Source organism: Lissotriton vulgaris, chromosome 4_1 (genome assembly GCF_964263255.1).
Source record: "Lissotriton vulgaris chromosome 4_1, aLisVul1.2, whole genome shotgun sequence".
NCBI classification, from domain to species: Eukaryota; Metazoa; Chordata; class Amphibia; order Caudata; family Salamandridae; genus Lissotriton; species Lissotriton vulgaris.
In genome coordinates, this window is record NC_141691.1 from 1,538,233,433 (window position 1) to 1,538,258,805 (window position 25,373).

Sequence of the window (25,373 nt, forward strand, 5' to 3'; positions counted from 1 at the left end):
GGTGAGCTTTGAGGTACACCGCAGGTGATGTTTTTAGGGAGTGAGGAGTAGGACAGTTGGATGACCCTCTGCGTTCTTCCTGTGAGGTAGGATGCGATCCACTTGAGGGCTGCTTTATGGATTCTGATCTGGTGTAGTCGGTTTATCGGTGTGTGGCAGGATACAGTGTGGAAAGCTGCTGAGAGTTCGAAGAGGAAGAGGGCTGCTATGTCTCCGTGGTCTAGCAGCATTCTGGTGCCATCTGTGGTTGCGACTAGGGTTGTCTCAGTGTTGTGGGCAGCTCTGAAGCTGGATTGGGAGAGGTCCAGAAGGCTACGGTTCTTCAGATGTGTAGTGAGCTGGATGTTGACAGCTATATAAATGTCCTTGGCTGGGAAAGGGTGCATGGAGATGGGTCGGTAGAACTTAGGTTCTCCTGGGTTCGCGGATGGCTTCTTCAGCAGCGGCTTCACATCGGCATATGCCATTTCTGGGGTAAGTGGGCTGTAGTAATTGAGGAGTTAAGGACTGTGTTAAGTTCTTTGCGGATGGGTTGATTGCAGAGTTTGGAAGTATTGTGTCTGCTGGGGCTCTCGACTGGATGATCTCATGATGGATGCAGTTTCCTTCACAGGGAGGGTGTTCCAAGAGTTGAGCTGGTGTGGATATGCATCAGTGGGCATGATGTGGTTGATGCTGTCCTCGTCGGGCAGTTGGGGTGCTAAGTCTAGGTAGATGTTGTTGATTTTGTTGTAAAAAAAAAAAAAAATCTGTGAGGGTGTCGCAAAGATCTTGCAAGGGTGTGATGTTGTTTTCAATATCAGAGGCGTTGGTGAACTCCTTGACTATGTTGAATAGTCCCTTGATGTTGTTGGAGCAGTCCTTGATGCGGGTGGCTAGGGCGGTCTTCTTGGTGTTCTTCAGGAGGTGGTGGGATTGGTTGAGGGAGTCTTTGAAGTGTTTTCGGTCCTCGAGGGTCTTGCTGGCGAGTCATCATCCTTCCTTCTGTCTGCAGTCACGTTTCTGGATTTTCATTTCTGCCATGAATCAGTTGGAGTGTTGTGTTCAATTCTTGGGTTTGGCGAGTTCCTTCGGTGCGACTTCATCAGCGCTTGTCGTGATACAGTTTGCAAAGTTGTTTGTCGGTTGTTCTGGGTGCTCGGTGGTGGTGGTGGTTAGGCAGGAGGTGAGTGCGTTTGTCCATTGTTGTTTTGAAACCTTTGACTAGCAGCGCCGGCTCTTGCTGGCTGTGGAGTCAGGGATTTTGGGGGGGGGGGGGGGGTTCCAAGATGACGAAGTGGACGCAGTGGTGGTCGGTCCAGGTGAGCTCCTCAGTGTGGGTGTTTTTTAACTCTGTTCCCGGATGAGAAGATAGGGTCGAGCGTGTGTCCTGTGGTGTGGGTGGGGTTAGCGACCAGGTGTTTGAGTCCAAGGTTGGTCATACTTTCTAGGAGGGAGGCCGTGTTGGCGTCTTCAGTGTTTTCAAGTCGAGGAGGTTGTTGCAGAAGGAAGGGCAGAGTCCTGGAGGCCTGTAGCGAGGATGCCTCTGATGGGATTTTGCAGTTAATTCAGAGTTGTTAGTGGAGGCGCTCAATAAAGGGGGATGAGTCATCTGTTGTATGTTGCATGGTACATTTATATAGCGCGAAAACTGTCAACCTACGGGTATCCTGGAGCTTTAGATTTGGTGATGGTCAGCTCGTTACCAGCCCATAGTAGGCAATGAGAGGACTAGTTTTCCATCCGTGGGAACAACCAGGTTTTCAGATTCTTTCTGAAACAGGCCCACAAATTGGCCTGTCTGATGGACTGAGGCAGATCATTCCATAATCGTGCAGCAGCCACTCTGAAGGCTCTGCCCCCCCATTCTGGTTTTCCTAAACCTAGAGGTCTTAATAAAATTTGCGTTCGAGGAGTGAAGTTGTCTTTTCGGATTGTGCCATATAAACCTCTCCTGCAGTGGGATAGGACCCTCCTCATGTGCCGCTTTGTACACAATGCAAAGAGATTTAAAGCAAATTCTCTCTTTAATAGGCAACCAGTGTAGGTCTCTTAAGGCTAAACTCATAGAAGACCTACGCTGCCTATTTAGCGCCAACTTAGCTGCCATAGACTGGACTCTCTTCAAGCTCTTTAAAATGTATTGTGGGACTCCCAGATACAGAGCATTGCAGTAGTCCAATCTGCTAAGAATTACGCTCCTCACTATAAGCAAACAGGTTTCTGTAGGCAGGAACGGAAGAATCTGTTGCAACATCCACAACAGGGAGAAGCAGACGCTGACAGTTTTATTTGCCTGAGACTACATTTGGAGACTACCATCCACTAATATCCCCAAGTTGCGCAATGTTTTAGCGGGGACCAGGGGATCCTCTTCTGGGGTAAGCTGAAACTCTGGTATCGAACGTAGCTGTAAACTAGTGGGAGTAGGGCAAAATATCACCTCTGTATTCCCCCCATTAAATTGTAGGGAGTTTTTCCTGAGCCAGCTTACTGTCTGGCGCATGCACTCCTGGAACTGATCTATGGACACCGCCTGTTTCTCTTCCAGGGAAAACACCAATTGGGTGTCATCTGCGTAGTTAATCAAGTCGATTCCGAAGGACTTAACAAGGGAGAGTAGAGGACGCAAATAGTTATTAAACAGGTTCGCAGATCCCTGCGGAACCCCATGATGTACCGGAGAGTTATTAGACTCAAACGGAGGCATAGTCACCTCCTGTTGTCTCTCTGATAGATAAGATTGAAGCCACTGCAGGGCTCGTCCTTTAACCCCCAGGCTATTCAGTCTTTCCATGGTTCACCGTATCAAATGCGGCTGACATATCTAGTAACACTAGCACTGGTCTTGTGGTAGACCATTTGAAGGTCTGTTCGTAGATTATGGCAATTCCTCCATAGTTTCTGTTGGATTGGTCCTGGTGTGCAATCTTATATCCGGAGGTGGCGATGTCTGGAGCCGATGCAGAGTTCAGCCAAGTCTCTATGATGACGACAGCATCCTGAGCATGGGTCGAGATAGTGTCTCAGATTTCCTTGGTGTGTTTTCCAAGTGAGAATGCGTTGATCAGCAAGCAGTGGATCTTTCCTGAGGTGTTGCTGATGGGCGTGGTGTGGTTGATATCTTAGGTGATGCAGCTGAAGCAGCAGTTCTGGCAAAAAAAGGACCTTCAGCGGTCCTGGAGGAGGTATGTGCACAGTTGTTGTTGTTGTTGTTGTCCTGGCATCAGGGGTCCAGGGCTCGAAGTTCGTCCGAGGTGAAGCAGTTACAGTCCTTGGGGGGCTGGGGACCTCCACAGAGGAAAGTACCTGGTATGGCAGAGAGAGTAGCAGGAGGCGGGAATGCTGGGGACTACTGGCTCAATGGGTCAGTTGGATGGGCAACAGTGGTTCAGCAGGACAGCAGAGCAGTAGACAGGGCAGGAGGCAAAGCAGACTAGGCAGCCCCGGGGGGTGGGCAGGCAGAGGGTATGCGTTGCAGGCCAAGGATGCCTGGGGTTAGGGGAGCGCTGCAGGTTAGCTAGCTACTGTGAAGAGAAATAAACTGGTGCCGGACAGGAAGAGGGGTGATGCTGACCGCAGATATAGGGAAGGCGAGGTGACTTTACCAGACCTACGGTGAAAGGGGAGTGGCTTGGCCCAGCCTAGTCTCAGACGGGCACGGATGGGCTAGCCTGTAGACGCTAATCCTCCAATTGGTCCTCACTACATCTCAACAGAATAATATGATTTACAATACTGTTTGAGTAAATTGAAGTTATTGCTGGACCAGTGTACCTAATTGCATGTTTTCACGAAACTGTATCACTATAACAGTCACCATTAGTCACAGATCACGTTTATTCACCGCAGCACTTATTTATTGTCATTATATTTTCAATGTATATGGACAACCGTTTTTTAAATATTCAAAAAGAACAAAAGTTTTGCAAAGTGACTGAATAATTACAACTTTGCGGACTAGAAAAATAACGTTTGGTGTGTGCTTTTTCTTCAAAGTATCTCTATGTTTTTCATGAAAAAAGTATATATGAGAAATTTGTGAGCTAAGTAATTGTTTGAATCAAAGAGATTGAGTACAATCCGACAGAACCACTTTTTGCATATAAAGCGGGTGATGGCAGGAAAAAACCTTCATAAAGTCGGTCACAGTGGGAAACGCTGCTGGGAGGTGTGATCCCCCTGTGAGGGTCAGTCAAGTCCCGCAATGCAAGAGTCATCATTGGCCTATAAGGCGGGTGGTGGCTGGTACAAACTTTCAGCAAGTTTTCTCCCAGTGGCAGAGCCTGCTGGGACATGTGGTCCCCTGTGCGGGTCTATGATGTCCTCACCAGGGGGTGAAAAACATGTTGGTAAATCTATGATCCATTAAGAACTGGCATATCTACTAAGAGCTTTTCGACTCTGAATACAATTCACTATCATATAAAAGATTGACTGGATACTCTACGAAACAAGAATTTTTATATATTGTTTGAAAATGCCCACCTTAATTTACAATTTCATCATCGTCTGAAGCAAACTGATCCTTTCGTATACAGAATGTATTAATAGCCTCTTGACCTTGCTATTACAAGACATTTTAGAAAAAGGACAAGATATCTTCAATAATCAAATTATGATTACAAATCCAGTAACTTTGAAATAAATGGCACTGTCAGCAAACAAATTTCTGAAATGTATACCAGATTATTCCTCGAAAATGTACTACTGGAAAAGGATGGAGGGATAAAGCGATGGATACCATGGTTCTAAAACAGTTTTTTATCTACATGAGGGTCTGGAAAAAACCCAGAAATGTGGATATGCTGACAAAAAAATAGGTACTTTATACACAATAATAAAAAAGATATGCTAAAACCCGAACAAATGATGTGGGGAACAAAACAACATTCAGTTTAAACACATCATTTATTAACATTTAAAAAGAAATTAACTTACTGTGATTCGATATAATTTGATAGTCCTTTTCATCAATAAAATAGGAGCAATCGCTTCAAAAATTAGGAGTAACCTGGGACAGAACACCTCTTACTATCACATGCAATGGGTAACACCAGTTGGATTCTTCAGATTAAAGTTTACACTACTCCTGTATCAACGCAGAGCAAATGGAACCCTAATCCGTGGTGGAGGAGTTAGAACAATGAGCACAAGCAACCAGGACAACCAAACAAAGGAAGAAAAAACCAGATGGAACATAATTACGGTTTAACAAGCACTTTGGCAGATTTGATAACAGTCCAATCATCTTGTCTTCTATTAGCACGATTCACTGTAATGAATATGTCAACTGTTAATGCCGATAAATATAAAACTGTGGAACTGTTGACATAAAAATTAATGTGCTTATGAAGGCCCACGCCAGTTTGATTGCTTAGTTGATGCATTAGCCGAAGAAATGTTTGTATGCCGTGAATTGTTCACACTTCACTTCTCAATGTTGATATGCTTTGAACACTCGCTCACTGATTTCAATAACATGTGTAGGATAATGTGATACGCATTTTATAGGATGACTAGGATCCCACAAACAGGTAATTCCTTTCTCTAAAAAGGCCACATTTAAAAGCATAGCGCCACGAGGAATATAATTATCCAACTGATTTCGCAAGCATTCTGCACATAATTGTTTGTTGTCATTTTTACTCCTCTTAACATGAAATATATTCATGTGCTTGACATAAATGTACAAAATATAACATTCTCCATTTATTGACTTCGCAACTAAGATTTTAATATTTTCCTTTCTCTTCCTGTGTTTCTACATCACAAAACGAACCAATACGATTTTGTTAGGACATTTGCTTCCCAGTTACCCAGAGTTAGGCTTTTTGAGGAAGTCAGCTAATGCCCCATCCTAAAAAGATTTTCTCCACCCACCACCTAAATATGCATTGTTATGAAGCCTGGGAACCTCGGATCCATTCCAAAGTGCGGCCTGGCAGTGGGGTGGGAAATTCCGGGTATTCCCCAGGACCCGGGGATGTCTGCTTTCTAAGAAGACAAGCCGTCTCCATCAAGCACATTGTAAGTAGCTGTATTTTGTTTTATTCATACCAGCGCAGCCAGTGCTCACCTCTAACCGGGTGTGGGGAAGCAAGCACACAGACAAGCGTGCACTACATAACTGCTAACATTCAGCACTCACTAAAGTATGCATTTCCACTACTAGTTTTATAATAGAAGAGCAAAAACAATTAAAGTGAGACTTGAAATATGGTTAACAAATCTTTACACATGCATACAAATGTGCAGCTAATATGAGATATGGTTAAGAGTCTGGCATCTCAATTCAATCAAGTATTAAGTCCAATCATTTTCTATCGACATTTGTGAGACGGGCTTTGGATATCTGCACATTTTTAGTAGGTCTGACAGATTTCAGAACTCACGCAAAGGCACAAAGCACATTGATGACCATATTGTAAAACATACAAATAAGTAAGGAGTTCTCACTTACAGGATAACCGTTTAGAGGCTGGAAGTACAGGCATTTATCTGTGATGCAAACATGCCCAGGATTGGATACCAAGGGGGTCACCATTTCCGCACTACATTCCATTTGTGAAACTTCAGTAATACTATGAAGCCTAAGAAACACATATCAAACAATAACTACAAAGCCCAAAAAGAAAAAAGAAATGACATACAATATTCAACTATATTTGTGTTATACAATTACCAAATACACAAATTCACTGTGTGGGGAAGAATATAGCAATTTTGTTAATAAGGCTAACTCTTTTACCACGGAGTGAAATGTCGGCTACATGGAGGAATTAAAAAGGTGCCAATAGGATAATTTGCGACTTGCTCAGTTGCTCTGGGGCATCATCCTGAAGAAAAAGTTACTTACCTTCAATAACACTATTTCTGGTGGATAGTCTATAAAACCAAAGATTCTTTACCTTTAGACTATCCCGGGCATCATAATGAGTTTGGAGAACTATTTCAGCAATACCCCTGTACAATGGCAGCGGGTGCTGCACCAGCTCCATAGTGACTCTATACTTACTAGGAAAAGAAGAAATAGAGCCACATACAAGCATCAACCCTGCGCGCTAACGTCAGTTTCCTGTGACTTTCTCCATCTGCGCCCTCAGACGTGGAACTGAGAACAAATTGCCCGAGACAGTGCTGATTCCTAACTCAGACCCTTTTAGATAGTAAAGAGCCCACTCCACAAAACAGGGAATTGGGAAAATAGTGGGGAATCTATGGTTAGATAAAGTTTCCACCAGAAAGTGCATTATTGAAGGGAAGTAACTTGCTCTTTGTGTTGTATAGCACGAGATAGCACGAGATGTGACTCGTGTCTATCTCGTGTTGGTTGTTGCTTGGTGCACATGCATGCTGCATCATTTGAAAGGTGAGGAGTTGGGTGGTTGGAATGATGCGGGCATAACTACCTTCACTGGACTTGTAACCGGATGTCTTTCTATTAAACTCCTGAACCAACTTCATCCTGCCTTTTTGGTATCTTTTCCACACTGGCGACGAGGGGAAAAGAACTCTTAAATTGGATTTTAGGAGAAGGATTTTCATCAATTTCAAATCTATTCATTTTATTATTTATTTATTTTTTTTAAATCGGAGTTTATTTCATCGAAAATTCATTCTACACTGGCAGAATCTCTACGACGACGGAATCGCTATGATCCTATCAAGGTATCTACCTAATTTCATTTGGTTCATTTACCTTCTTATTTTCATCAGCGCGAGGTTCTTTTGAGCACGAGCGTGGACATCTAATAGACGCTCAAACAACAAGCGTGTGACGTCAAACGCTGGCAAAACAAGCTCTACTTTCCCTAAAAAGACGCTCAAACAACAAGCGTGTGACGTCAAACGCTGGCAAAACAAGCTTTACTTTCCATAAAAAGAAGCGTGATAACCACGGCGGCCATTTTGAAAGAGTAAACTCCGACTTTAAGTATTTTTCACCGTTTCTTGAACATTTTGACTTTATTACTGATGGAATCCTCTAATTAAAACTCATAATACGATTAAGTATTGGATTAAGGTACCAATTAATTCTGGATGTTTGGTTTTACTTTGTTTATTATATATAAAAAAAAATATTTGAATACATTATCAAAATAGTAATACAATATTAAACAATGAGTGGTATTGTTCCTCCTCCCTCATTTTTGGCAAACAAAGGTGACCCACCCATGGACTGGGAACTATGGGAACCAGTTTTTTTAGCCTATGTAGAAGTTTTGGAAGGGGCAGAATGTGAACCCGAGAGAAAACTTTCTCTTTTAAAACATTGTCTTGGGGGAATTGGATTAAAAGAATTTCTCACCCTGCCTGCTTTAATCAATCCTGGTGATAGGAATGTTTATGACCGTGCTGCGAACAGTTGAAAATAAGATTTGGCAAGAAAAAGAACGTTATGGAGAGATTTATTTTCTATTCTCGTAAACAGCTTGCTGATGAATCAATTGAAGATTTTGTATCTACTCTCAGATCTCTTGCTGTTACTTATGACTTTGAACATATAACTTATGAACAAGTATTGAGAGACCAAATACTAATGAGAACAAATAATAAAGTTCAGGAAAGACTTTGGACAGATATGTCTTTAAATGCCGCTATTGATATTGCGAGGTCAATTGAACATTCCGAGAAGTTTGTGAAGGAAATAAGAGGAAATGAAAAAGGAGATGTTTTTAGTGTTTCAAAAGAAGGAGAAAAATTTTAAAAACCTTTTAAAAAAAACGACTATTCTAATAATAAGAATGATTGGAAACCTAAATATGCTAAAAATGATGAAAGGAAGAACACTCAATGGATTTGCTTCAGATGTGGAAGTCCCAACCACTTAGCAAACTCTAAATCCTGTTCTGCTCTTGATAAAATGTGTTTAAAGTGTAATAAGAAAGGGCATTTAACTAAATTTTGAAAATCTACCACTAAGCGAGTTAACATTGTTCAAGATGTTGATGATTATGAATTGCTAAATGAAAATGATATCAACACTGTCATTAATATTTGTGGAAGTGAGGGCGTAAGTTAGTTTCCATCTTGTGATGTGATTATAGATGGAAAGATGATAAACGTATTTGTTGACACTTGTGCATGGTATACTCTAATTGGTTTAGATGTGGTAGAAAAGAATTGGCCAAATAACATTTTACTCGAGTCTGACATTTCGCCAGGAGGTTACACAGGACACAAAATTTATTTGGTAGGTTTCTTTTGGGGGAAAATTACGTTTGCAAGTGAATCTACATATGGAAAGATTTATGTTGCAAAGTCAGGCCAATCTTTATTAGGATGGCCACACCAAGATCAACTGGGTATTAAGATTGACCCTAGAGCTAATCCTCCTGTGTATTCTATTGTAGGCACTAGCGATTCTGATGGGAATGTTATGCTTAGTAAATTGAAATCTGAATTTTCAAATGGTTTCAGTGGAAAACTTGGTCAGTATCAGGGTTTCAAACACACTATAAAACTTAATGATGGCGTTGTTCCTGTTCGGCACCGAGTCAGAAATGTCCCTCTTACATATAGAGATAAACTTAAAATTCTGCTCAAAGATTTGTGCGACAAAGATATTATTGAGCCCATTGAGTCGTCACCTTGGGTTTCTCCGATTGTGATTTCGGTTAAATCCAACGGCGAATTGAGACTATGTGTAGATTTTCGCAGCCTAAATAACTCCATCTGGGTTGATGCACATCCTTTGCCAAATCTTCATGAGATGGTCTCAACATTAGGGGTGCTGAGGTTTTCTCATGCATTGATTTGGCAAGTGCTTATCATCAAGTGGTCTTAGATGATGAATCCAAAAACTTGACGGCCTTTATTACTCCCGAAGGTCTTTTCAGATATAAACGTATGCCTTTTGGATTGGCTAGTGCCGCCTCAGTCTTTCAAAGACTTATGAAAGAGACACTTGATGGTTTGACAGGGGCGATCGCTTTTCAAGAAGATATACCTGTATTTGGGAAAAATGTTGAGGAGCATGATGACAATTTAAGAAAAGTGATATTTGCGCTGTCTGTTAAAGGTCTTACTCTTCGTCTTGATAAATGTAAAATCAGAGAAAAAGAAGTAGAATACCTAGGGCACTCCATTAGTGGTGCCGGGATTAAACCGAAGCAGAACCATGTTGAAAGCATTATTAAAGCTCCTGTACCCATTTCAAAAGAACAATTAGTAGCTTTTTTAGGGCTAATGGAATTTTATGCTAAATTTATTCCAAATTTTTCATCAAAAGTAGATCCTTTTAGACTTCTTTTAAAGAAAAATGCAAGGTTTTTATGGTCTGATGTGATGACTGAAGCATTTCAAAGTCTCAAAGCTTTTATTGTGAATGCACCTTGTTTGAAACCTTTTGTTGTTGGGAAAAAGTGTACTATCATGGTTGATGCAAGTAGCACTGGGTTAGGTGCTGTTCTCATGCAAAATGATTGTGGAAAGGAATGTATAATTGCATATGCCTCAAGGGCATTGAGGGATGCTGAGAAACATTATTCAGTTATTGAAAGAGAATTGTTGGCTTCAGTTTGGGGAGCTGAACATTTCAAAACTTTCTTATGGGGCACAAAGTTCACAATAAAAACTGACCATAAGCCTCTTATTTATTTGATGGCACCTGGTGGAGGTCGTACCATGTCAGCCCGTCTAGCTAGACTAGCTTCCAGACTACAATCGTTCCATTATGAAATGGTTTATGTAAAGGGGAAAACTAACGTTCATGCGGATTGCATGTCCAGACTGCACACTTCTTGTGAAGTTCCTTGTGACGATGATGAATGTGAGGTTGCATTTACTTCCCAGGATGTCATGTTGGTATATGGGGAGAAATTTGATTTAAGTAAGGAATCTTGGACAAGGGAAATGGAAAAAAGTATTGAATTGACTGAAGTTAAGAACTACATTTTGCGAGGGTGGCCAGAACAAAGGACATTTTCAGGCGAGATGATGAGTTATGCTAAAGTGCAAGATGAATTGGCAATTGAAAATGGTTTGCTCATGAGAGGTGACAAATTTATCCCTCCTCTTTCCTTGAGGAATACTATTATTAGCATTGCTCATGAAGGGCATTTAGGAATTTCGTTTACTGGGAGACGAATAAAGATTTTTTTTGGTGGCCTGGTGTAGATAGCTGTGTGGAACACTATGTCCAGAAATGTTTAGATTGTGCCAATAGTGACAAGTCTGCTGTTCCTTTGCGTTCTGAACCTTGTCCTGTGGAGTATCCTTTTGGTCCTTGGCGGAAGTTAGGTCTTGATTTTATTGGTTCGTTTGCTGTTTTACCTGAACAAGGGAGGTTTGGCATTGTTTTGATAGACTATTTCTCGAAATGGCCAGAAGTCAAAATGGTAAGGGACATAACAACTAAAAATGTGATGGAGTTTTTGGATGAAACTTTTTGCTTGGAAGGAATTCCGGAAGAGTTAGTAACGGACAATGGACCTCAATTTACCAGTAAGGATTTTGAGTGTTTTATTGCTAAATGTGGGATAACACACAATAAGATTGCTGTTTTCCATCCAGAGGCCAATGGCCAGGTTGAAAGATTCAATAGAGTAGTTAAGGAGGCTATCCAACTTTCTGTTTAAGGTAATCTAAACTGGCGTAATGCTCTTCAGTCGATGTTGTTGTCTTATAGAACATCACCAAATTCTGTCACGTTGGTCAGCCCATTTGAACTCTTAAGGGGTCGAAAACCCAGTACTCTATTAACTCCGTGGTGGTTAAAAAAAAATCTGAGTGATCATTGTGGATTTTCAAAGCTTGACTATGATTTGGTTCGCAATAGAGTGAGTGCATATAAGGATGAAATGAAGAAAAGGATGGAGAAGAAGCAAGGTTCTGTGAGTAAACATGTGATTTCTGTTGGTGATTTAGTGCGTATTAAGAGGAAGGAAGGTGTTTTGAAAGGAGGTTAGATCTGGTCACATCCTAAAGGAAGTTATTGAGGTTTATAAAGCATGCTGTTAGAATTGATGATGGAAGTGTTTGGAATTTGAACAGGGTTTCTATATTTAAGGGCAAGGAAGCTGTTAGATTGGATGGTGACAGTCATGTATTTTTGGATTTTGAATCTAGCAATGAAGGAAGTTCTCCTAATGGAAATCTTCCGCATGGAGATGTTACACCTACGCTTCCCATCATTTCTTCAAAAAAATGTTCCAGAATTCATCGTCTTCCTGAAAGGTACAGGATTTTGTAATGAACTAGTATTACTATTGATGTTACCTATTGTATGGACCAATGTTTACTGTACATAGTATGTTCAAGATGAATTTTGTATATATGTTACATCATTATATTATGTGCATTTTATTTTTTTGTTGTTGTTTTTTTTTGTTTACAGAAAGGGAGGTGTGTTGTATAGCACAAGATAGCACGAGATGTGACTCGTGTCTATCTCGTGTTGGTTGTTGCTTGGTGCACATGCATGCTGCATCATTTGAAAGGTGAGGAGTTGGGTGGTTGGAATGATGCGGGCATAACTACCTTCACTGGACTTGTAACCGGATGTCTTTCTATTAAACTCCTGAACCAACTTCATCCTGCCTTTTTGGTATCTTTTCCACACTTCTGATAAACACTTCTAATGGCAGACACTTTAGAATAGACACCACATCAGTACCTCCCACAGTTGGAGGATCTGGGAAATGGACTCAGACCAAAAAGTCCTGCGAAACTAAACAGACAAAGTGACCTTTTCACCAGACCATGCTGTCATAGCAACAGTGTTTTGTGAATGTAGGCACTAAATTCCATGTTGCAGCCTGGCAGATATCTAGAACAACCACCTCTCAAGCCAAAGCTATTGTAGCAGCCTGATTGAATGGGCATACATGCCTTCAGGGGGTCGCCTCTTGGCCAGTGCATAAGAGATATTGATGCATCACACTATCTAACTTGATAGGGTCCTTTTCTGAACTGCCATGCTTTGCTTGTACCAAAAAAAACCACAAAGAGTTGATCATCCAGTGTGAAGCTGCTTTGTTCAGTAGATATAAAAAGCCTTGTGCACCCTTAAGAGTCAAGGCGATGGAGACACTTTTCCTCTTTCATGAAGATCCTTTGGCAGGAAGGATGTATCGATTTGTTCAGAAAGAAGGGTATAGGGCGGTTGCACCAAAGGTGCCTGTAGTTCACTTATGCAGCATGGTGATATTATTGTAATGAGGAAGACTGTTTTTAGTGTTAAGTGCCTGATGAAAAAGCTATGCCTAGGCTCAAAGGTCAAGCACATGAGAAAAGTCCAGAGCGAGTTCAGGTCCCATTGAGGAATATCAATGGTTTAGGGAGAGAAACCAACAAGTCCAACCTTTCATGGAATGCATCACAACCAGTCTCTTAAAACAGTTGGGTCAGGTAAGCACAGAAATGCCAAAAGAGCTAACAAATCACCTTTCACTGTGGCATATCAAAGCCTTGACCGGCTAACAAAAGGACAAACAAAAGAACTTCACAAAGTTTGGCTTGTAGAGACATGGTGTTTTGAGCACCACACCAAGCGACAAATTGTTTACAGCACCCAGCATAGATCGTCTTAATGCAAGGGTGACTGGTAGAATGTATAACATCAACTACCTGGGATGCAAGAGAAATGCATTCAGTTGCCACAGCTCAATCTCCATGCATGAAGGTTGTGTACAGTTGTGTGCAAGACCCTGCCCTGCTGCTGAGAAAGGAGACCCTCCTGAAGTGGACACCTTGTCAGAGGACTAGCAATTAGGCCTATGAGCTCCAGAGGCACAGCACTTACTGACACAAGATCCAGGACCCTACTCACCTGGCAGTGATGTTATCCCCAAGGACAACCAGCCTCCTCTCCTTGGCTGCCATCTTCAGCCCGGGAAGAAATGCAGTACTTGGTCTCTTACAAGCCAGGCATAAACCTGTGAGGGTAAATTAAAGCTCAATTGAAGCTGGCGCGGCAGGGGGTGAAGAATCTGAGGATTGCTGTTTATGCTGGTTTCAACAGTGTCAACTGGTACTTGCGATTGCGGCCTATAAAGGACTGGGTCAGCTATTGCAGCAAATGTTTGGGTAGGGTAGCAATGTCTGTTAGCCATCCCTCTAGAATAGCCTCTAATTATTTTTCGTTTGCATCAGTGGAGAAATTGTGTCATCCAAAGAGCCTAGAGCCATTGAAGCGCACATCCATTAGGGACACATATACATATCCAGAAGACCTGGGTAACCTAATCCAGTCTTGCCTTCTGAGTAGGACACTGGCGTCAATAGCTCGGCGTATGCAATCTGTAGTGTCCAGGCCAGCTGGGAGCACATATTTGGCTAAATCCTAACCATCTTATATCATTTAAGCCTTAGAGGTCCCATGATCCCTCTGGGACGACCGGAAAAATAACTCTGACATATCCCATAATGTGTTTGTACCTACCCAAGAAACCAGCTACATTGGTAGACCTATAGGCTACATTACCCAAAGAAAACGTTCTCTATCTGAAAGCATGAAGTCTTTTAGATTTCCTAACCAGAGGAATGGTTAGAAAGGAAAATTGAATTGAACTTATTTGTTGAAGCGTGAGCAATCAGATGAATTGCTCAGAGGAAGCAGGCTCTGGTTAAGGAATTTCAATAAACACATTTGCTTTCCTCTCAGTAGTGTACAACTGCAATTCTAGTGCCTCAGCTGCACTTCAAACCACCAATGCAAAAATGCTTAATCCCGGGTAAATTTAGGGTGCACAAGGGGACACTTGTAATAGGACTCAAGAGTTGTGGCCTGAGCCCAAGCACCATAGGAATACCTTGTTCAAGTCATGACAGTTACTGCTTCCAGCAGCCTTGGCAAGGCCTGAATCCAGTCATTGTCAGTGAGGACATAAATCCCTGGTACACTGTGGTAATTCTTTTTTTTAGCTGAAAGCAGTCCAATTAAGCGGTGGATGGAGCTCTTGATCCGCATTGTAGAATGCGGAAAGTAAGGAACTGACGTCAGCGTACAGAAGTAACGCTTATATGTGGCTTCGCTCCGTCACTTTTTGGGCTCTATGGAATCAAGGCACAGCCATATGGCACAACTATCCGTATTCTGCAGCTTTGCTGGAAAAATTCTTCAGAACCAGTCTGCTATCTGAAGATATTCAAAGGTGAGAAATCTGCAGTTAGAAGTATCTAACATAAGCGGTCTTCTTAACTTCAAACACTGAGCAATGTCATCTACTGATGTTTTGAAGTATTCTGTTGCCCAATGAAGGTTATTAAGCAGCCCACTGAGTCGTGGCTCACTGATTGTGACGTTTGTAGCAATATTGCTGCATCTGACTCGCAGACTATGTGTGAGTCGGATTGGTGTCAGTACAACGCGAAATATTACATCGCATTCCGTTACAACGGAATTTTTACAACGCAGGATCCATTACATCGGATGCCATTACAACGCATGGCATTACATAGCAGATGGTATTACAACGCATGGCATTACATCGTAAGTATAGGTAAGTATACCTTTTTTTAAAAATGTTATTAAGTTAATTTAATTAATTTAATTTAATTAAATTAAATAAAATACATATTAAAATAGCCATTAATTTAATAAAATAATATCTATTTAATAAATGTAATTGTAATAAAAAATGGGAATAATTTAATTTAATTTAAATAATAAAATTAACTTAATGTAAATATTTTTAAAATTGATATGACATTTAATTAATTGAAATAATTTATTTAATTTAATTAATTTAATTTAAAAATGTAATTAATGAAATAAAATTAATTTAATTTATTAAACATATTTTAATTAATTTAAAAATGGTAAATATAATTTAAGTAACCCAAAACACAAACCCCTGTACCCCAAAATCCAAATCCTGCCCTAAAACCTAAAAACACCCCTGTACCCCAAAACCCAAACCTTGCCCTAAAACCTAAAAACACCCCTGTACCCCAAAACCCAAACCCTGCCCTGAAACCTAAAAACACCCCTGTACCCCAAAACCCAAACCTTGCCCTAAAACCTAAAAACACCCCTGTACCCCAAAACCCAAACCCTGCCCTAAAACCTAAAAACACCCCTGTACCCCAAAACCCAAACCCTGCCCTAAAACCACCCCTGTACCCCAAAACCCAAACCCTGCCCTAAAACCTAAAAACACCCCTGTACCCCAAAACCCAAACCTTGCCCTAAAACCTAAAAACACCCCTGTACCCCAAAACCCAAACCCTGCCCTAAAACCTAAAAACACCCCTGTACCCCAAAACCCAAACCCTGCCCTAAAACCTAAAAACACCCCTGTACCCCAAAACCCAAACCCTGCCCTAAAACCTAAAAACACCCCTGTACCCCAAAACCCAAACCCTGCCCTAAAACCTAAAAACACCCCTGTACCCCAAAACCCAAATCCTGCCCTAAAACCTAAAAACACCCCTGTACCCCAAAACCCAAACCCTGCCCTAAAACCTAAAAACACCCCTGTACCCCAAAACCCAAACCCTGCCCTAAAACCTAAAAACACCCTTGTACCCCAAAACCCAAACCCTGCCCTAAAACCTAAAAACACCCCTGTACCCCAAAACCCAAACCCTGCCCAAAAACCTAAAAATACCCAAACACCCCAAAACATATACATCAGTACCCCAAAACATATACTCCTATACTCATACTTATTTAAAAAATTACTTAAATTAATATATTTAATTTATAATATTTAAAAACGAAATAAATATTTTTCTTTATAATTAATAATAATTAAATCAATTATAAAATATTAAATAAAAAAAAATAAAAAAAAATACTTACCAATACTTACGATGTAATGGTATGCGTTGTAATACCATCTGCTATGTAATGCCATGCGTTGTAATGGCATGCATTGTAATGGTATTTGCGTTGTAATAGCTGCGTTGTAACAGCATTACGTTGTAATAGTTGCGTTGTAAGAGTAACACACCGTGTGAGTCCAATGTAACAACCATGATGCGGTTGGGCCAGAGTCTAATAGCAATTGGTATGACTTAAGGGACAAACCTACAAGAAACAATAAGACTAAAGCAAACCCCAACCTGGAACTACAAAAGGTATGAAAGTTAATGTATTCTGCAACCCTTTCAGAAAGCGGACCATAGAGGTTAGCCCAAAAAATATATCCTTGCACTAGAGAGAAGAAACAGTCAGAGCAAACAAAGCAGCTTTCTACTGCTCCAAAATTCAAACCCTTGAGTAGCAGTAGAAAGCTATCCAGATGACATGGTCTGTTTGCCTCCTGATCTTCTGTATCACCTCTCAAATCTAAAAGAATGGTAAGACATCAAGTAAAATGTGCCCAGTAACTAATTCTGAGAAAATCCCAACAAACCGAAGAAAAGACACCGGTTTGCATGAGTTGCAAAAAGATTCACTCACAGAAATAACCAAAACCCTGAAGATTTCCCGCTGAATATCCACTAATATCATTGCTCCACTAATGAGATATAATGGATTTGTAACAAATATAAGTTTAAACTAAGGGAGTTTACATACTTACTCTTACAAGTCATTGACTGTATGGTCCCACCATTGCAGCTTGAGAGACACATTTATTGTCTACTTGTCATAAGTTAGCCATAAAATCGCAGCGAACAATTTCATTGCAGGGCCCCTTTCCCAAAAAAACTTGACAGCAGAAAAATAAAACAGGTCCTCAGATCTAGTAGTTTGAGCACTTCTCTGCCGGAGTGCCAGTAGCCTGCAGGAAAGATCATTTAATGAATGTTTTGTATTCTCCCCTCCAATGGGATTCAAGCTGACTCACAGCTAGCTACAAACTCTGACCAGCTGCCACAGAGAAAATATACCACTGTAGCAGCCTACCATCACATGTGTAAAACCTCCAAATACAGGATTAGAGAACCTACACTAAACTGCCTGCTGACAAAGTTGATGGTGGTTGTGTTTTCGTAAGGATCTGGAGAAGGCAAAGAGAAATCCCCAAAACTCAACTGCAGAACATTTATGTGCAGCAGTTCGTACGACATAGACCGAAAGCCATGCATCAACATGACACCCGGATAACTGCCACAGAACAAAGAGGAGGTGCCTGTAAGCATGGTATTTGGCAATTATGGAGGAATGTAGGGCCGACCTACTGTGAGGTTGGAGGAGCGCATCCACCACTGTAGGTCTAGGAGGACAAAGTGAAATCTGCACTTGAGCTGAGACACTGCCCCTGACCCAGCACCAATGAATGTCAACCTCTGCCTGGGAATGAGGTATGCTTTTTGGGTTGACGGTGAGACCCAAGTGATGCAGGAGATGTTCCAAGACTAGCACAAGGGAGATGCCTTCACCAGTCATCCTCTCAAATATGAAAATACTTGGGTTCTGAACCCTAATAGCAACACTTTAGTGAATACGATGGGACGATTGTCAGCCTAAATTGCAGATCCATGAACTGAGAGTGCTGAGACACCAGAGGATTGGTAGATAAAAACAGGCATACTGGAGATCCAGGGGCACCAACCAATCCATTACTACACAGGCGCTAGTATACATGCAGATGATTTGATTATAATGTTATTTATTACCATTGTTGGAGGAGGGGAGAGGTTAATGACTCACCAGAAGAGAAGCTTCAAATGGGTTATTTTGCCCTTGCCCTCCCCTCAAGAATTGTAACAAATAGCATATTACACCAAGTGTATCTGAATATATGGTTCATGAGGGGGCATTTTTTCATGAGAATTTTTTTTAACAAAAATGTTAGTTACCTGTAGCTATCTTTTTGCAGCCTGTGGTGCTATGGACTCACATTTTTTGCAAACTCCTACCATCTATTGTCTGATGTGGACATTTCAAGTTGCTGTTCTTTAAAGTAAAAAGTGTTTGTTTAGCGGTGACTCCTGATCATTTCCTGACACCCACAATCAATCCATCAGGATTTATAAAGCGCAGCTAATCACCGACAGGGTATCCAGACTTTTGCAGCCCCAGAAGCTTATTCAAACAGGCAGGTGTTGAGGGTCTTTCGGAATTCCGGAAGTGAGGTAATGGCCTGGAAGTGAGTGGGAAAGCTGTTCCAGGTCTTTGCTGCGATGTGGGGAAAAAGCGCCCTCTACTTCTGCTTCAGTAGATGCCGGGAGTTTGGGCAAGTGATAGAGAGGTTGAGCATACTCTTCTCGATGGTTGGTGAAAGTTCAGGCGGTGGTTAATGTAGCTGGGTCCTTGGTTATGTAAAGCCTTGTGTGCGTGGGTCAGCAGCTTGAATTGACAGCTCTTCTGCATGGGGAGCCAGTGGAGTTTCCGGAGGTGAGGTGTGATGTGATGTGGGTCCAAAGGGGAATGCTTAGGATGAGTCTGGCTGTGGTGTTCTGTATGATCTGAAGTCTCAGTAGAAGGTGTGTGGGGACTGCTACGTAGAGGACATTGCCATAATCCAGTGGGCTGGTGATGAGGGCTTGTGTCACGATGCGTCTAGTGTGTAGGGGTAGCCTCATCAAGATCTTACTTAGCATGCCCAGGGTGAGGAAGCAGGCGGAGGAGAGTGCGTTGTAGTCAGCTTATTATCAATGATGAGGATTCCAAGGTTTCTGGTGTGGTTAGAGGGAGAGTGTGCGAGTCCTAGGTCTGAGGCCACCAGGAGTCATTCCATGTTTTTCTGCTGTTGCCAACGATCAGTACTTCCGTCTTGTCTGTGTTCAGCTGCAGGCAGTTGTTCTTCATTCAGTCAGTGACGTTTGTCATCTGTGGAAGTTGGTTTGGATGGGGGTGGGGTCGTCAGTGAGTGAGAGGATCTGTTGGGTGTTGTCTGCATAGGGAACTATGTTCAGTCCATGGGATCTGACAATGTTGGCCAGTGGGGTCATGTATGCGTTGAAGAGCGTGGGCCTGAGGAATGAGCCTTGGGGGACACCGCAAGTGATCTTCATGGGATCAAATGTGAAAGGTGGGAGGTGGATCCTCTTGGAGGTGATCCATCTGAGCGCGTCCCTTGGATGCAGATGTGGTGGGATACTGTGTCGAAGGCTGTCGAGAGGTCAAGGAGGACCAAAGCTGCTGTTTCTACTCAGTCGAGGAGGGTTCAGATGTTGTCGGTGGCTGTGATATGGGTGGTTTTGGTGCTGTTATTGCTGCAGAAGCCAGATCTGGAGGCGTTGAGTAGCTGTTTCTGCTCCAAGTGTGTCATGGGTTGATTGTTGATGATCTTTTCCAGTACCTTCGCTGAGAATGGTAGCATGGAGATTAGCCATTAGTTTTTGAGTTCGCTGGGGTCAGTTGAGGGTTTTTTGAGCAGTGGTCGGACTTCACCGCCTGCGGCGGCTGTGGACGATGGAGTGATCAGTCCATGTGAGATCTGTGACATGGCTGTATTTGACGCAGATGTTGGAGGTGAAAATTGGGTCCAGGGTTTTGTCCCGCTGTGTCTGTATGGTCGTGGACAATCTGGGTCAATCCAAGGCTGCTCATACAGTTAAGGTGGTATTTTTGCAATTGGGGTCGTCGATGTGGAAATTTAGGTCACTGAGGAAGATGCAGTCCTTGAAGTCTAAGGCTAGGGGCACAATGAAGTCTGCAATATTGTTTCAGAAGCTGGAGCGCGGGTCTGGGGGAGGATTCACGAGGATGCCACGGATGGTTGTCGTGTCATCCATGTGGAACTTGAAGTTGTAATATTCCCTGGGGGGTGGGGGGTGGTCGGTGGTGGTACACTGTATGGCTGTTCCTCCTCCTGGTTTGTTGGTGCGGTCCTGGCGAGTGATTTTATATCCATCAGGGATAGCTTTGTCAAAGTTTGGGGTGGATGTGGGGTTGAGCTAGACTATGTTGAATGCAAGGGTGGCGATGAAGGTAAACTAGCATAGAAATCGTGTGTTGTACAATGGGCGCAAGAACAAAGACTTCAACTTAAATTGTTCTGTCACTTGGCCCGACTAGAAACAACTGAATCTTTATGCTCATGTTTCTTAAGTTGCCTTCTTTCTGCAACACAGTGACTTTTGGCGTGCATTTGTGTACGTGTCAGTACAGGATAGGATTCCCCCAAACTGCATTTGCTTGGATTTCAATTTTGTAGGCACACTATCAAGACACCTTGAACAGAACAATGTGTAGAGTTCACTGCACAAATGTCACCGCTTATTGTTGCTCAGTAGGCACCAATGCTATCTAGCTAACATAAACAATGACGGCCTGACAAAGACCTCAACATACCAGTATGGGCACTGTTTATTATATATAAAAAACCACTTCCTCGTTTAATCAAAGGACCATTCCGCTGACACTTTGAGGTCGAGGCACACCGGAAATAGAACTCAGCGGATCCTGGCCATCTGCACAAGGAATGTCCCACTCTACACGAAGACGGACAGCCTGATGACACCTGTCTGCAGGTAATGGGGAGTTAGCCCTCCTGGCAGGAATTCTTAGCAGAACACCCTCCCTAGGCCAAACTATGCTAGAAAGCGGTAGGTAGGAACACACTGCACTATACTATATTACACTATGGTGTAGCCCATGCAAGTGAGAGCGGTGGGCGGGGTAGTCATACGACGACGAGGGAAACTTTGAAGAGAAATAAAGAAAACCCTGGTTTTCTTTTCTTTTTAAATTAAGTTTCCATCGTTGTTGTATGTCTACTTTCCTCCCACCCCACACTACATATATGCCAGCATATATTTATTGGTTTAGCACAATGGTGGCGTTATTCAGTCTGTCCACTGTTCCTTAACTGCTAATTATGATTATATACTTTAATAAATTGCAGTACAAGTATTTTACTTACGAATCTCACTGCTTTATTAAATATTGAAACTGCAGGTTGTGTATTTATTGTGTATTTTGTTTGGGTATGCATGAGAGTCTGAATGAAAAGGTTCTAGATCTGTTACCACGATTCCTTCGGGAGTCAGAGTTGTCATGTTCTGAGGTTGCACACACATTTGTTACCTTGTAAGGTTAGGGCTGCGAATGGTGCACTGTTAACTGGCAGGACTGTAGGCCAACATCTCCTGAGGGGGTGCGGGGAATCAGACTTGCACCATCCCAACGTTTAGGTTTCTCCGTACAAACACACAGTTTGTACTGAGAAAATATAAAGCCGAACGACATAGCGCCACCAGCTTTAGAGTTTTGGCTCTTATTTAATGGCTCACCAGAGTAATTGTCTTTTGAATACCCAAAGAACCCTACTCACTTATCAAACAGAGAGGTCTGAGGGGTTACGGAAAAATCTTCCTCAGCTAAGTAGAGATCCCTTATGTATTGGCTGTAGGTTGTTCAACCTTGAACTTTTCAAAGGATTGTCCCATAGAGGCACCCTCTCTGATTTCCATGTACTCTGATGGCCAAACCAGTGGCAATAAACGCAGATGAAAACTTCAGATATGCATTTACTCAGATGCTGCAACAACATGGTCTTGCACTCAAGTGGGGATGTTTCCTTCATTGTGGAGGCTCACGTAGATTTTAAGATGGAGGTGTTCTATTTATGGGTTACATTTCCAGCAGCTGACGGCCCCTCAAGATTGTTTCAAACATACAATACAACTGATGTTCCACATAACTACACAGCTTATGAAGATCTAGGAATACCACAAACAAACCAAGAACACCAAAATTGGTTTAATGGCGCCCTTCCACATAATATAGAAGAAGGTAGATGTCATCCTCTTAGCAATGAGGGAGCAACATGGCTAGTTTTAGAAGGCTACACACCACATCAAAATATTGCTAATTTAATAGCAGCACAAGTATGAACACTATATAATAGTTTAGTCAGAATATTTAGAAGCCTGACAGTTCATTATGTGATGAATGACTTTAAATCCTGTAAGGTCTGTTCAAGCTGCACAACCACGTTTGTCTACACGGGGCATTAGAGCACAAACAATTAATGCAGTCATGGGAACAGTTCCCATCAGGCAGAAGGACATTTTGTTCTGGATTGCAAAGGAAAGAAGTCAGCTTGAAGCAGTGTTTTCCAATACGGGACCCTAGGAAAAACACAGGTTACTTACCATATGGTTGCGGATGGGGATGGCTCCCCCTGTATAGGATTGTGCCATTTGGGGCACAGTCTTCGCTGCAGTATATACCAGAACTCATGGTACATCCTCATTAACTGTTTTACCAGAAGGGCTAAAACAGATCCAAAAGGAGTACGGGGCAGACCCATCCCTGGACTTGGGGATGAAACTAATGCGCAATTTTGCCGGAGTGTATGACATAATATTAAGTAACATTTGAGGGGAAGCAGCAGCACTGGCTATAAGGCAGCGCTTAATGGATTTGCCTCCGGGACAGCAGAAGAGCGAATTACTGAAAATTATTGAAGAAACGTACGCAACAGTTTTGCGCGCCAGACCTAGTAAACCCAAATTAAGAGAAGCATAGAAACTGAATCTGCCTTCCACAAATGCCTAAAAACCTATTTGTTCAGCCAATAATACCCTCTCTCCTGTTACTACTTGTGGAAGTGTTTGGACACTCAATTTTGAGTAGCTGTTTCCGCTATACAAATAATGTCATTCATTCATTACCACTGACAGCAACATTATCATTTTGCAAGAGGTAAATGCTCTGACTCATTTTTCCTTTTAAAATTCATAACATCTGTTTGTCTTCTTTTTGGTGTCTAAATGGACATATAAAAATCTGCTCTATTTTTATAAAATGGGGTTGGATTTCTTACGAGTCATCTCAATTACTTATTGTCCATATTGGAACTCTGTAATGTTTAGCACATTTTCCTCCGGTAAAGCCCGACTGCTCTGTGCCACACTGACAGGACTGAGCTAGGGATTTATTAGTGTGAATCCAAAGTACTATTTGGGGTAATGTGAAGGCATTGCGTAGTGAAGCCTAACCAGCCTTCTGTAGTAGGGGATCTCTGTGTATAGTCATAATCTAGTGAATAGTCCCGCCCATGTGCATGGACCCCGGCAATCAAAAATAATCTCTTAAATTGTCAAAACATGCAGACCCTGCAAGATACTTAAGAGAGAATTTAAAGACAAATAATGCAGCCTATATCCACAGGCTACACTGTCCAGTACTTCAACTAGAAATTCCACCAAACAACACCACACAACCCAGCCTGCAGTTTCTACCATAGAGAAACTTGCCTCCACCAGTAAAAGACTCTGGAATGATAGAGAGGAAGGCATGGATAGACAAGCCCCATAGGCTGCCATTATGTGGATTAAATAGGATACTGTGCCTTTAAGAGAACTTTCCAGAACTTTCTCCCAGTATCCCAGAATGCATAGCAGGTCCCTCTTACTTTCAGTTCTTTTTTCCGGCTCCTGCTAACAGGACCCTGGCATTGAGCTCTCCCTTGTTTCAAGGGTTTATTGGATTTGTCACTTTTTTGGTATAAAAGTGTTTGAGTTTAGCTTTCTTGGTGCTTTTCTTCTCCCCTGTGTGTTGGTTAAGGCGTTTTAGGGCTCTAAAATGCCTGGTCTTTTTGACAAGTGCCCAGCATGTGGAAGGAAGAAGGCCAAGAGTGATCCACACGACGTCTGCATCGTCTGTCTCCCTGAAGAACATGTCCTTGAAGACTGTGACATCTGCCAGCAGTTTTCAGCAAGGACCCTGAGGGACAGGCTGAAGATTAGGCTTCAAGGCCTTGAAGAGAGACGTCTGCAGGCTGCAGGTGGGTCTGGGCAGGCTGGGAAGGTTCCCTCTGCCTCTGCTGAGGCCTCTGGGGGGCTCCCCAGAGGCAGGAAGGCTAGCAAACGGTCCCGGTCTCTGTCGGCGGCGAATGCATCGAGGACGACGTCGAGAGGGATGACGACCGTGTGTTCCCCTCCTCCCCGGGGCTCCGGGTCGAGACGGCGTGACGATTCGACGTCGAAGGGCCTGGAGAGGCCGCCGTCGAAACCACCGTCGACGGCATCGTCATCGTCGGAGTCGACCTATCGACGTCTAAGACGGAGCGTCAGGCATCGGCGCTCGCCGTCGAGGCGACACCGCCGATCGCCGTCGAGACAACGGTCGACGTCGAGGGGCTCCTCGACGTCGAGGACCTCAAGAAGGAGGAATCGACGCTCGTCGTCGAGAACGGAACGCTCGACGTCGCAGAGGCGGCGTAAAGAAAGAAGAGGTCGACGTCGCAGAGGCGGCGTTCGACGTCGTGGAGGAAGAGATCGACGTCGCGGAGACGGCGTTCGACGCCGGAGTCGCGGAGGCGACGTTCGACGCCGGAAAAGCGACGCTCAGCGTCGAGAAGGAAGAGATCGGCGTCTAGGAGTCGCTCCACCTCTCCTAAGCGGCGCAAGAGGAGTTCTGGCGCCAGAAGTCAGACTGGATCTAGTGGAGGACGCAAGAGGAAGCGATCTCCTGCTGAAGGGGCTGGATCTCAGCCCCCTTCGCCGAAGGGGTCACCGGGCTCGGTGTACTCAGTGGTATACACACCATCTCGGCCTAGGTCGCCACCTCCGCCTGTACCTAAGGAGGACCCTCCCACCAA

The 25,373-nt window shown here is 42.9% G+C and overlaps 1 protein-coding gene across 1 annotated transcript in view; it reads right to left on the reverse strand.

Annotated features, from left to right (window-relative positions):
• The window catches only part of NSMAF (neutral sphingomyelinase activation associated factor), a 606,375-nt gene that overhangs the window by 444,923 nt on the left and 136,079 nt on the right, over positions 1 to 25,373 (reverse strand). The window contains exon 10 of the mRNA XM_086965781.1: positions 6,443 to 6,572. Coding sequence (XP_086821907.1) covers positions 6,443 to 6,572 — 130 coding nt within the window. The remainder of the gene's footprint in view (positions 1 to 6,442; positions 6,573 to 25,373) is intronic.